The 14,019-nt window shown below is 38.6% G+C and overlaps 1 protein-coding gene across 2 annotated transcripts in view; it reads left to right on the top strand.

Moving 5' to 3' along the window:
- Positions 1-6,766: 6,766 nt before the first annotated feature.
- The window catches only part of pdgfd (platelet derived growth factor d), a 55,073-nt gene continuing 47,820 nt past the window's right edge, over positions 6,767-14,019 (top strand). The window contains exons 1-2 of one of the 2 annotated variants that reach the window (XM_063493782.1): positions 6,767-6,996; positions 7,149-7,282. In XM_063493782.1, coding sequence (XP_063349852.1) covers positions 7,165-7,282 — 118 coding nt within the window. In that variant the 5' untranslated portion in view covers positions 6,767-6,996; positions 7,149-7,164. Of the gene's footprint in view, positions 7,283-14,019 lie in introns of both variants that reach the window. The other variant, XM_063493783.1, reaches the window with a different exon arrangement.

The raw sequence follows: 14,019 nt of genomic DNA, 5'->3' as shown, positions 1-14,019 counted from the left end.
GCAATTAAGCCTTATCAGCTGTGTCGGGAAGCACTGTGTACACTAATCTTTTGTTCGCATATAGTGTGTGTGTTTGTGTGTATGAGAGAGAGAAAGAGAGAGAGAGAGTGAAAGCAAAAGATACAAAGAGAAAAGGGGGGATATGAATATATTCTTGGCTATGTTGTTTTCACATGTGCATTTGTTTGACTCAGGCGTGATTCAAGCATGTCCAGTAAGTGCTTGTTTGTCAATTGTGAGTTTTCTAGAGCATTGGTCCTCATGGATCAGTACGACGCACAATTCCTGTTAAACACTACTATTCTTGTATTCATGTCAAAGTTTATTTGCTCTCACGAGAATCAGGAATAACTCATCTACATATATCTATATGCCGTACGTGAATGTATGCATTTTAATATATGTCTTTGAGTGTGTTTGTGTGCATTTAATGTCTCCTAGTTGACTTTATATACAGAATGTATGTGCGTGATTTTGTAAGTTGGAGGCAAGAGAACTGTGTCAGTGGAGCAAAAACAATGCTTGTTAGAATCATTCTCCCTTTGCCTTATTGCCTTTTGTATCAAACCTGCTAAGAACACCTACCTATTGATAATCTGCTCCAAACACAACACATCAGACAACAGACAGCCCTACACAAAATACACACAACACACATATAGAGTAACTGCAATGACAATAGAATACAACTAGCACTATCAGAAATACAAAAACAAACTGTTATTAAAAAATCCTTGATGCTTGTTGCTATAACACTACACAAAAGGTTTTTGCTTGAACTGCTTGAAAAAAAATGTGTTTGAACACATCCATCAAATTACTGCTTATCCATTTATTGTTGCAAGGGCTGGAGTACAAATAAAAGTATTCTGAAGGGCATGGAGAAAGCAAACTTTGCAGAGTTCGATACACAATCAATACCCAATCTTAAAAGGTCAAAGAAAACGGGTTGTTAATGTGTAGGTTTTAACTCTTTGCACAGCTGGACAAAGAAAAAAACAATAACAACACTGAAGACCTCTACCTTTTGTGGATAAGCAGTAGGAATTCCTTGGAAGCTCATAAACCAGAGCTGGATGATCCATGTTTTTTTTTATCCACACCCAACACTTAAGCATAAATTAGCAATTTCTAGGAAGTTGTCTTAACAGATTAATTTAGTGCAAGACGGATATTGTGAGTTGCACAAGTTGGACTAGTGGTTCAGTCTCTTTAATTCATGCATTATGACCTGATCACCACTTATGCTAGCTTTCCTCTTTAACCTTACTGGCACCTAGAGAGATTACTTTTTGTCTGTAGGCATTATTGATTGGATTAACAATTTCAGCCTTCATATTCTGAGACATTACCCTTCTAGTCTATGATATAGTCCTGTAAGTCAGTGATGTATGCCAAGATTCCCACAGAGACTGCTCCAAGATTTCCCTGAGAAGTTTTGTGCCTTTCAGCAGAGATGCCTTTAGCCGTTCACTGAATTCAGGCATGCATGAGTGTAGTACAGGACATTGTGGTTATCAAACTATCAGCAAGGCTTGGAGTGATCATATTTCCATTTAGGTGGCTAGATAGCACAGCTGGCTTCATGCATTCTCAAAAGCTGTGATCAGTGGTTATGTATGAACCGTGTTTTAAACATATAATCAAATATCGGCATCAGTGATCGTAAACAGGTAATATTACACTATAGGGAAAGACGGACAAAGCAAGTTCATGTGCTGGGTCACTGTTGGTTCTTTATGGCTGTCCATGGTTTGTTCCCAAAAAATTTTCAGTCTTATATACTTAAACTACAATGCAAAAGGTAGAACAAATTTTATGTTTTGATTACAGCAAACATTTTTTTACTAATGAATGCTTTATATCGTTGGTGTCAAAATCAAACCCTTGTCAAAAATAAGAGCTGATTTGTCTCTGTGTGTGCATGTGACCAAGCTGTTGTTACACATGATGGTCAACCTCTTTGCGCTGGACACAGGATGCCATAACTCACACTACAGTTATGGAATTACTAATTGATGAAAACTGGAAATAGAAAACAATATGTTCCACACATATTTGCGAGAAAACACCCACACATGCAGCACTCAATTAGGAATTCACATCCACATACTCCAGGGACATGCACTCACCTCTCTTCTCGCCTACACACCCATACAGTGCAAGCACAGCACAAGAAACCAGGAAGTGCATGCCTCATTGCTCACATTGCGACACTCAAACACACAGCTACGTGGGTAAGCACACACTTGTGTGTTCATGCACACACCGAGAGATGTTGAGCTCATTAAGAGATTCTCAGAGGGCAGCCAAGAAAGACAGGCTACTGTGGGAACCAGGATTCTGCCACTCTACTGACCTAAACAGGCACATCTATTATGTACAGGAAATAAAACAACAGAAGAAGACAATATGATGCTTTATTCTGATGAGGGACCATACACCACTGATAGGTAGTCCCACATTGATTTGAACATTTTTTTTTTTTTTTTACTTTTTTTGATACTTTATCCTAGAATTGATGATTTTAGTGGCTTTTTGCCTGGCTTTGGCAAAGTTCTAATAGCTTTGGTCATGACTGGTTAATTTTATGACACTTATAGGAAAGCATGCATTACAGGAAAATAAAGAAACATCTACAAGCAGTTGTTCAACATTATCCACTCCTGTATGCACATTATATTTCACACTCATACGAATGTAAACTTAATTCTGTTAAAGCAGGTTGATTGTTTCAGCTAGCTCAAAATACTGCTTCTACAAAGTGCTGTTGTTGTTTCACCTGGACTGTCCAACCTATAACTAGCTTCACTTTTTACAGTTTGACTTGTACAAGTTAATGAGTAAAGATTGCTTCAGTTTTCATGTCATGGCTCCCAGGGGGATCTGTACACACATACCCAAGTTGCCCTCATGCTAGGACATACACACACCCACACTAAAACACTGGGCACATCTCCATCTGCTAAAACATAATCCCCCTTCATCTGATACTAAGCCAAAAGATGGAAGGATGAGGAGGTAAACAGAGGATGAGACAGGGAGACAGAACAAAGCAGAGAAAAGCTAAAGATAACAATCCTCTTCGCCCTATTTCCCTTTGACCTCTGGCTATTAATCCGACGCAATGTGTCTGAAGAGACTTTGACATTTTTCAGGCAAATAGTTAGTTTAGGTTTGTTAATTTGAACATTTTAACACGCAGACCTGAAGTTTTAATCACCAGTTTTTAGTCAGTTTTAAGCTTTGTAACAAAGCTTTGACTGTTTATGCAAGCTTGCATGCAACTTAATCTTAAGAGAATGGTGCATTAATACAAGCACCTAAAAAGATGCAATTGCAATCAACAAAGATGGCAATAGTTTCATGGAGGCACTCAGCCACTAATAGAGACAGTTTCTAAGTTTCTTTCCTTCCTTTGATTGTCTCTGGACTCCTTTCAGGAAAATACAGCCCAGAGTGAGAACAGATACACCTTTTTGTGTGTCCGGTCTTTATGAAATCATGAAGGCTGCCACATTTCGAGACTTAATGATGAATACATGCAAAACCTAAAAACCTATCTGACCAAACAAACTCAAGTTCAAGTTACTCTCTATTTTTTCACCTTGTAAAAAAGCATCGTCTGACCTCATTTGGATCACCTCTGACCTCATTACTATATGTGATCATTCTCAGATGTAACACAGACTCTCTTTTGACTACTTTTTATGGCTTCTTTGTTTTCTTTTTGCCCTTTACATCCTTTTTTGAATTTCCATTCCATCCCTTCTTTCACTTTTTATGTTATATCATGATAAACCAGGAGCTGACCCAAAACACTAAGCTAAGGAAGTTTGTTATTTATATGAGTATGAGTCTAGTCAGACAGCAAACAAGAAAGACTTTCATTCTTTCTTAGCCTCTCTCTTATATACACATGCATGCAGAGTCACAAAAACACGCATTCATGGTTATATTATGAAGACCACACCAATTCTCAGAAACCCTAGCCTAATTGGCCCAAACCAGAAACTGTGGGTGTGTGTCTGAAAGAGAAAGAAGTGGATTGTAGTTACAGAGTTTCCCAATTTGACTAGTTTCTTGGTATGACTGTGCAGGATTACCAGATATGGATAGCTGAAAACAGCATCGTCATTACACCACAGTGGGTGCAGCATTAGAGCACACAGCTGATACACAGACACACACACACATATATCTATCTATCTATCTATCTATCTATATATATATATATATATATATATATATATATATATATATATATATATATATATATATATATATATATATATATACATATGTATTATGTCTGGGATCCTGCCCTGAAAGTACAGTCCCCAACTCCCCTGGCCCACATGCTGAAGTGTCCTTGGACAAGATGATGAACCTTATATTCCTCCCGATGCATCGATCTGTGCAGTTCCTCCATTCTGCCAGCAATCACAACCATCTACCTACATTCACAAAGAACTGCAACAGACATTTGGCCCCTGCATGACCCCATTATATACATCAAGCCAAGCCCCAATCTGGGACTACATGAAGAGACAGAAGCGCAGCCTTAATCTGCAGAGGAACTGTGGGAGAAGTCTACCCTTAAAAATATTTTGGTTCGCATGTGATTTTGTTTTTAAAAATATTTATTTAACAGAAAATTAATAAGATAGAAATGTTTAAAATGATAAACTTAAAAATAGAGGCTCTAACATGCAAATATTACTAACTATAGTATTCCTAAATATATCTAAAACTTTCAGAAGGCTAATAGTGGATCACCTCTCTTGGACCAGTAACAAAACAGTGGCGTTCAATGGGTTATAATCATTCATTCATAAGTCATTCATTCCTGAGCCCAGTTTCATTTTGCTACCACTAAGGACATCCTGGTAAACCAAGGGTGAAATCAACATTCACTGTGGACAATCGAGATTACCCTTAAGCTAAAACCATTGTTTGGAATATTCAGACTTTAAGGCCGAAGTGTTGCTTCACCAGGCTCTGAACTATGCAGAGCTTTGCTCCAAGTAGCTTCCAAAGTTTCAACAGGCCTGTCAGTGCTTAAGATTAAATCAACAGATTAAGAGGATAGCCCACTGCACCCATAAACAAAGACACACAAGAGACATTAGTTCTACAGCACATCCATACAATGCATGCTTGCTTTAGCAAAAAAAAAAAGTTTACTTAGGCTGACACTTAACACAGGCATGAAACATACAAGTGAAAAGACAATACCTGCTACTGTAACTGCACTTTAATGTATGTTTGTAGTCTAGATAGAAACTAATGACACAGATTATCATTATTTTAAAATTCATGGTAATGGCTAGTTGGTCTCAGCTGTCTGTGTTTTTACATATGAGCAACTTATGTTAATTTAAGATCCAAATATTGCTACCCTGTTATTACATTCTTGGCAGGTTAAAGTTTTAATACCATAAGAAGATTTCATGTCTGTGTGCACACGTGTGCGTGTCCATACACATTGTGTATGACAACAACCGATCTCTATGTATACAGTACTTACAAATTCACTCCCGTGGTGCATATGCCTTTGAAGCTCAGCAGGGTAGTCTAATAGCTTTTAATTTTAATTAAATTTCTCTCCCTATTAATAACCTATATAATTCCCTAAGTGCTTTCAAGTTTTAGAGGTGCTGCATTAGTCATTAGCCAATTGCTCAGTAATGGGTAGGCTTTCTGCTGACTCGGCAGAAACCTGAAGTTGGCAAGTTCATCTTATAAAGTCTAAATAACTCTGATAATTTTTGTGACTATGCACATGAACATGGTGCAAAAGAAAGCAAACAAGACATGCTAACAGTATTTGTGTGACCAGGGAAAAAGTGATAAAAACAACAGTGAGTGGGAATTAGTCAAGTCAGAAACACACTCATATGATATTTTACGGTGGTGGTTAGATCACTGTTAGGGAGTGATTCCAAACAGTTCATTTCCAGATTTATCACATGTGCTGTGTTATCTTAGATGGGTTGCAACACCTCATTTTGAATTAAATATATGACATTAACGTCGCTCAGGCAGAGCGATGTTGTCACTACCAAGTGATGAAACGTTTCTCACACTGAAAAACACAACATCTAGATGCTCAGGTCCAGCTTTCCTTACCCAGATGATCATGCATGCATTGCACAATGCTGTCACTTACTGTGACTGCTTGGTTAAAACTTGTGTAATAGATCGCATCACCTGGATTTACTTGTATCTCATATTTCGTCAGCATGATTCAACATTTAAGACCTGAGGCAAGTAAATTTCCCAGTAAGTCCTGGACAAGTTCATGACACGTTTCCTTTCATGTAACTGGTGACACCCCCCATTTCCTCTGGATTTTCTAAAAAAAAAAAAAAAAAATGCACTTTCGCGTTTGCTCATTTCCTCATTCCATTTTGCAAAGTGTGTTTTAACAGTCAAGTACTTGATTACAATAATCAGAGAGCAAAAGATAGATCAATAGAAAGAATAGATACGAAGAAAACTTTAAAATACATTTTATCGATGTTTCTTTTGAAAGGTTTTCTTTCTTTCTTTTTCTTTTTTTTTTTTATTATCCTGTATAACTTTACACCCAAGCATCTCACCCGCACACCCACAGCAAGCTGGACGCTCACACACGGTGCGCACGCGCCACTCATTTGGCAAAGTTTGACGCCCCAACTTTCAAAGTGCAGATGCATTAGAAACTGGAAAACTATGCGGGATATTTCTCAGTGGCAGAATAGATTTTTTTTTTAGTTGTTCCACAGAGATAAGAAGTCCGGCGCCTACAGTCTCCAGTCTGACCGTGAGCGTGGCTATATTACCCTCCACCTGCGCTGAGCTATTTCAGAGTTTTGCACTTGGTACGCCTGTGCGCGCATAACTTTTTAAAGAAAGCAAAGACTTCCATATTTTTGGCACTTTGGAACAAGACGGGGCATAGAGTGCGTCAGACTTCAAGCATTGGAATCAACAAGTGATTCCAATTTACGGGTAAAGGAGAGAGCTACTCAAAGCTCGCAGTTATTGCAAACGTTAATGGAAAGCTTTAGATAACTTTTGAAGTACATCATTTTTCGCTTAAGCCACTAGAAGGTGAAGAGGACATTTACTCATTTTTACCGCTGTCGTTTTTTTTAACCTAGCATCATTCTCAGCAACATGAGAGGACCGGTGTTTTTCCACATGTGGACGGTTCTAATTTTGGGAACTTTAACAGGAGTCGTGAGGGCTCAGGTCTCTACGACCAAAGTGATGAGGGGCAACAACAGAAGAGACGGTGAGATCACCTTTTTTAAAACTTTCTTTAGCTTTAATATCGATGTAGCTGTAATAACATGTTTTGTGGTGCACAGCGTGTACGTGGATGTGTGTGCAAACGACTGACTTGGTGGTGAAAGTTAAGTGATCTAAAAATAAGCGATGGAGAAACAGGAAGCGCATAAATTCCGTTGAATAACAATTGAAAATTTTGAAAATGAAATAAAGAACGGGCATCACTTCGTCCCACTGGGTGTTAAAAACCTTTTGTAGCATAATTATCATGCATCTCTACATAATTTAAGATAAGGTCTTCAGATTCTCAGAGTCTCGTGGCTGTATAAATTTCTGGATGTGTGCCATGCTTACTTTGCGCTCGTGCCTGAGGGCAAAGTCATGGTGAAGTAGCGCTGAGTACCACGCGCGCGCACACCCAAACAGCTGCAGCGTTGCTTTTGGCTGGAAAGCATGAAAATACCTCTGTATTAGGTTCTGACCTGGATAGCTGTCCCTGAGGCCTGTTTGACTAAACTCTCTCCTGTGTGGGTGTAGAAAACACAAGGTTGCATGGGGAGCTCAGCCATGAATGAAAGTTTGACACAATAAAACCCTATTAGACACGTTTTAAACTATCTTTAGTTTATTATTTGCTTTTTTCATCATTTCCAATTTTATGAATCATCTCAACCAAACCTGTCAACAGAACGGTCAGTATTTCAATTTTATCATTTGAATCCAACAGTGTAACATCCACCCGAAGGACGTTTCATTGTACCCCGTTAGATAAATGCATGTATTTACTGCAAACATCACAATAGCCATTGCAGTGCTGTAGCAGCATTATGAGGACAAGCAGACGGAATAGAAAAGCGGTGAGTGATGGAAGAAATGGTGCAGATTAAAAGTTGGTGCTTTAAAAAGACAGCAGCTGCATCAGATCTGTTTGGGCGAGGTTCAAAATAGCAGCAGGATGAAAAGTGTTTGTTCCCTCACAGAACAGGAAAAGAAACGGTATTAGCTGCAAAGATCAGAAGAAGGCAGTGTTAACACTGGAGTAAGTTTTCACAATACTGTTGAAATCTGAGTTTTTAATACATGTTCCAACTTTTGTTTTTCTTTTTACAGCTCTGTAGAAAATCTCCCTTGATGGTTGCTATTGTTGCTGTTGTTTTCAAGTTTTATGTTACTGAAGTCTGTCTCAGACTGCAATTGTAAACACAGTTGTTCTACTCTTTTAGTATTCCAGACACTCTGATACCAAAGTCAGTATTTAATAATAGTCTTTGACCTTCATGACCTTTAATAATATATTTACAGTTGTTTTCTAACAAGCATTTATAACAGCTGATAAATGAAAATTAAAAAAATAAAGAAACAGGAGGAACACCCTCCAAACGTACTATCAGTGTCAGCATATTTGTTGAAACACCACAAACACAAGAACGAGCTGATATGAGTTAAGTAGAGCCTTGTGGTGACATTAAAACAAGATTATTTTTAAAATGCACTGTCATATTATCTCTGTAAGAACATATGAATAAATTCACATACAAAATGTTAGGGAAATCCTTTTCATCTGTTGAAAAGAAAAACAACATCATCCATTACATTGGATTTTTAAGTCACAAACGACTGGTAACAGTATCAGTCTTAAAGTTCCTACATCAGTCGAACTCTAGACATCATTGTACATTATACTGTTATTTATGCTCTTGTCCTTCTTGAAATTATTTGACAATAACATAGCTAACCATTGAATGGTCTTGTGGAACTTTTGAGCTTTAATCCTTGTCCAGGGAGGTTTACTGCAATACCTCAAGTTTCAAACACAGAAATTATGCTACCAGCATATCATGTTTACAATGAAAGATTTTTCTTTTCTCTCTCAACTTTTGAGACACCGCACTTATATCTGCTTTAAAATAGGTTAATCAAGCAAAATCCAGCGCTGCTTTGGAGGTCCCTATATACTTTTTGCAACAGCCGTGTATTGTTGCAACTATTAAATGAACAAAGTCAGGATAAAAAGTTTGAAGCTTAAAAATCAGTCCCACAAGTCAACACATACACACATGCATGCAAGATTATTCATAAATTGGTAAAATTGTTTTTTTCTCCTACAAACTGGTTTTACTCTAACATTTAAAAAAAAGCTGTTATACTGGAGTGTCATTGTTTCCCATGTATTGTAATCCAAACTCCTTAGTCACTAAAACGACAGCGTCTTATCAGTCTAACTTTTTTTACACACTCACACTCAATGAGATGAGGTCAGCCATTCGATAAGAGAGCCTCTTGACACAGTTGTCAAACCATCTATATTTTCTAATAACACCAAATCAGACCGATAAGATCAAAGTGAAGTCGAGTCATGTGGAACCGAAGCTGCTGTCCAGTCAGCCTGATTGCAAGATGCTTAGATTCAACAGCTCTTTAATCCATTGCAGAGTCTTAAAATAATACACTGCTACAAAGTTATCTTTACTTGTGTGTTTGTGTCTAGTTTTTGCCAAAACAGCCAGTTTATGTGGAATATGAGAGCTTAGTTCTGTTATTTGATTGACTGTAGCTGATTAGAGTTGTTTCCAACCTAAAGCTGATAGGGCCTCCACAGCTTTCTTTCATCCATTAACCATTGCGAATGTGCTCATATGTGTGTATTTGTGTGTAAATGTTCTGACAGAATGTCTTAGCTCATTTCAAGGAATTCCCCCCAAGGTTTTTTTTTTTTTCCTCCCGTGTTTGTTCAGCATTTTTCTCATTCTTTTTGCCTGCTATTGAAGTGAGTCTACGTGTGCTTTAAAGGGGTTTGGGTGGTGTGGAGATGGGGGGGTAAGCCAGGGAGACGGCGTCTTTTTGTAGAGAAGGAAACACAAAAATACACATGTAAACACATACAACAAAGTAAACACTATTTGGCCTTTCTGCTCAGAGCAATTTGTCATCTCCACTGAAGAGACCAGATGACCCAAATACGATAAAAACTAATACACAAGCACAAACATATACACAGACTCGGCTACTACCATCGAAAACATCATAAAATATCACAGATGTTCAACTATTTCCCATACTGCTTATATTCTGTGAACCGCTCTAATATTGCTCAAGATATTTATTATTATAATAACAATTTACAACAACTTGTTAATATGCAGGACTAATAATACAGCGAAATGTTGAGCAACTGATGGTAAAGGTGACTGCTCTGCACTGGTTTTTAACAGAGGTATAACTTAACTAGGGGCGATCGTGGCTCAAGAGTTGGCCGTTTGTCTTGTAATTGGAAGGTTGCCGGTTCGAGCCCCGGCTCCGACAGTCTCGGTCGTTGTGTCCTTGCGCAAGACACTTCACCCGTTCCCTACTGGTGATGGTCAGAGGGCCCGGTGGCGCCAGTGTCCGGCAGCCTCGCCTCTGTCAGTGCGTCCCAGGGCAGCTGTGGCTACAATGTAGCTTGCCATCACCAGTGTGTGAATGTGTGGATGACTGAATGTAGTGTGAAGCACTTTGGGATCCTTAGAGATTAAGTAAAGCGCTATACAGGCCATTTACCATTTAATAATGTCAGAGTCAACTCAATATTCATCTCAGAGAAATGATATCCTTAGGTATTGAGAATGCAGTAGATGGATGCAAAGCCCATCCTACATCACATAGAATTGCACATGATAGAATGGCATAGATTCAACAATGTATTGGAAGCATCCATCAGAGATTTTAGTCAATGTTGACGTGACAGCATCACACGATTTGTTGCCTGCAGATCCATGATGATCCCCTCCTGTTCCACCACATCCCAAAGGTGCTCTACTGGATTGAGATCTAGTGACTGTGGAGGCTGTTTGAGTACAGTGAACTTATTGTCACATTCAAAAACCAATTTGAGATTATTTAGGCTGATTCATATGATGTGTTAACCTGCAGAATAGATACACTGTGGTCATAAATGGATGGACAGGGTCAGCAGCAGTACCCAGGTACGGTGTGTTAATCAGCTGGTACTGAGCAAAGTCCCCTAAGTGTGCCAAGAAAATATCCTCCACACCGTTACACCATTGATAGAAGGCAGGATGGATTCATGCTTTCATGTTGTTTATGTCAATTGCTGAACCCGTCATCTGAATTGAGATTCATAATTTTTTCAATATCTTATTATCCTATTATTTAGTGAGCCCATGCAAATTGGAGCCTCATTTTCCAGTTGTAGATGACAGGAGTGGCACCCTCTGTGGTCTTAAGTTGCTGTAGTTTATCGGCTGTAGTCCTTATGCTCTTCTGCATATATTGATTGTAACGAGTGGCTATCTAAGTAACTGTTGCCTTCCTATGAGTTCAAAGCAGCCGGGTTATTCTCCTCAGACATCAACATGGTGTTTACTCCTAGAGAACCGCTGCTCACTGGATATTCTTTCTTTTTCAGATGTTTCTCTGTAAACCTTAGAGATGGTTGTGATGGAAAATCCCAGTAGATCAGCAGTTTTTGAGATACCCAGACCAACCCCTCTGCCAGCAACAACTGTGCCACATTCAGAATAATTTCAAACACTTTTCCTCCCCATTTTAATTTTGATTTTAACTTCAGCAGGTCGCCTAAATCATGTGTACATGGTGTGTGTGTGTGTGTGTGTAGATATGTTGTGTATATGTGGAAAAACAGAAAAAATGAGAGGGACATTTGGTGAAATATTAATCTATTTAATACGCCATCAACAATCCTTGTGAGACTCCTCATATCATAGCCTAAAATTTATTTTCCGCGTAAAATAAAACTGCTGACGTCAGCTGTAATGAAAATGTCAAAATGGTAATTTTAAGTTATTTATTCCATATATATTATATTAAGATTTTTCCTTGTAATATAACATTTTATTGGTGTAGCTGGGCTAATCTAAATGTACACTGGTGTGTTTAGCTACTTAGCATACCGAAGTCTAAGGCAGACAATATGTGACTTTGAGAGAATGCGGTAAAGTGAAATTCTCTAGCGATATAAGAGCACTGATATCTTCTTTTTAACTGTTTGCTTCAGGATTAAAGTTAGGCAAAACTAATACACACACTTTGGAGCTTAATATGATAGCATATTACATATTCAGGGGGCTTGTATTATACTGCATTTGTACACTCTTGTCCCTTTTGCTTGCATGTAATCCTCAAAGGAGACAAAAAGGGCCTGAAAAGCACAGGCAGAGGCTGTGATGGACACTTTTCCTTGTTTTTAACAGTCACTTTAGCTCTTTATATGTTATACATGCAGCCAACTGAAAGACTAACAACAACAGAAGTGTGAGTTGCCCACAGATTGGTTGTTTGTAACACTGCCCCCTGGTGACACTAAACAGTTGTAACATGTGGATGATTTGCAAAGTTGTGCGTAGGCTCTGTGTAGGGCCAAAGCACAACTATGTTTGAGCCATTAGCACAAACGCTAACTTGCACCACATACAGAGTTATACTTGGAGTATGAAAAATAGAGAGTAACCATAGTTGCAGTTAGTCTCACTGATAACCAGCTCTCTACTAGCAACAGGTTAGACATACAGGTTTCTGTGTTTTTGTCATAAAACCATCATTTAGTCATGGAGTGCAACTGGTCACTTTGCCGGACAGAGATTAGAAGTTACGCATCTTGTATTGAGCACAATATTTTTTTTTATGAAGAGTCGTGGCGTATCCTTCTGAATCCTTCTCTTTCTTCCAATAATTCTTATCTTTGCCGTCCTCTCAGTGCCGTCTTATCAGTCTGTGCCTTGCTACATATCACTTCATCTCTGCAGATCCTCCTCTTTCAATCTCTCTCTTTCTCATGTCTGTCTCTATCTCTCAGCCTTCACCCATCTGTTTCAGCTGTTTTTAATCAAAAGCTATTTCACCCCGTTGGCTCTGTGGGCAAATACAATGTGACAAACAGTGTCACAGACAGGCACACCGGCATACTAAGACAAAACAGAGACACCTGCACAAGGATAACACATTTAGTCAAATGTATTCTATCAGACACTATGGATGCACCTGATAGACCTTTATTTACCTTTGTATACTGAAAAAAGGGCACAGATTATGAGAAAAAAGCAAAAAGCCACAAGCTGCACAGCAGTTCAGATAGATATTGGTACGGATAATGTCCTTACAAAAATATGTTTGCATTATCAATAACTGTGATGTCCTGCGGGCCCTCAGTGTGTATGAGTGCTCAGTGTGGCCAGGGACACACAGCACAGACACACAGAGGCACAATCACACCCCCATCAAAACAGTCTTGTGGATTGGTGCACCGCTGGACTTGTAATACACTCGTGGAAACCCTGTGAAGAATAGTTCAAAGTAGTCTGTATCTGTATCCGTTGGTAGATGTCTTGGAGCTTTTCCAAATGTTCACATTCTTATGTAACTGTGTATTCCATTTTCCATTTCCTAGACCAATTTCGGCTTCTTTTTACTCGTGTTGGCTTAAAAGTTGAGATGCAAAGTTTGCACATACTTGACCTTCTTAAGCATCACCTGTGAAAATATATCCTCTCTAGTGTTCATTTACTAGCTATTGTGGAACTTTACATTAATATCTTCTCAAATCAAAATCATGTCTAAAAAAGCTATTTGGCAATTAGACTCAGATAAGGAATAGGATAGCAAGTAGGACAGGAGTCTAGATGCTGGTGGTAGTGAAGATGAAGATAGAGATGTGGATGATTTCCCTTGTTGAATTTAGACATATGCTTCATCAGCATAATGATGGAACCAAAATTCAGTGATTCT

Source organism: Pelmatolapia mariae, linkage group LG14 (assembly GCF_036321145.2).
Source record: "Pelmatolapia mariae isolate MD_Pm_ZW linkage group LG14, Pm_UMD_F_2, whole genome shotgun sequence".
NCBI lineage: Eukaryota > Metazoa > Chordata > Actinopteri > Cichliformes > Cichlidae > Pelmatolapia > Pelmatolapia mariae.
Note: the sequence above shows the minus strand (reverse complement) of the source record. Positions and strands in the feature narration are given on the sequence as shown.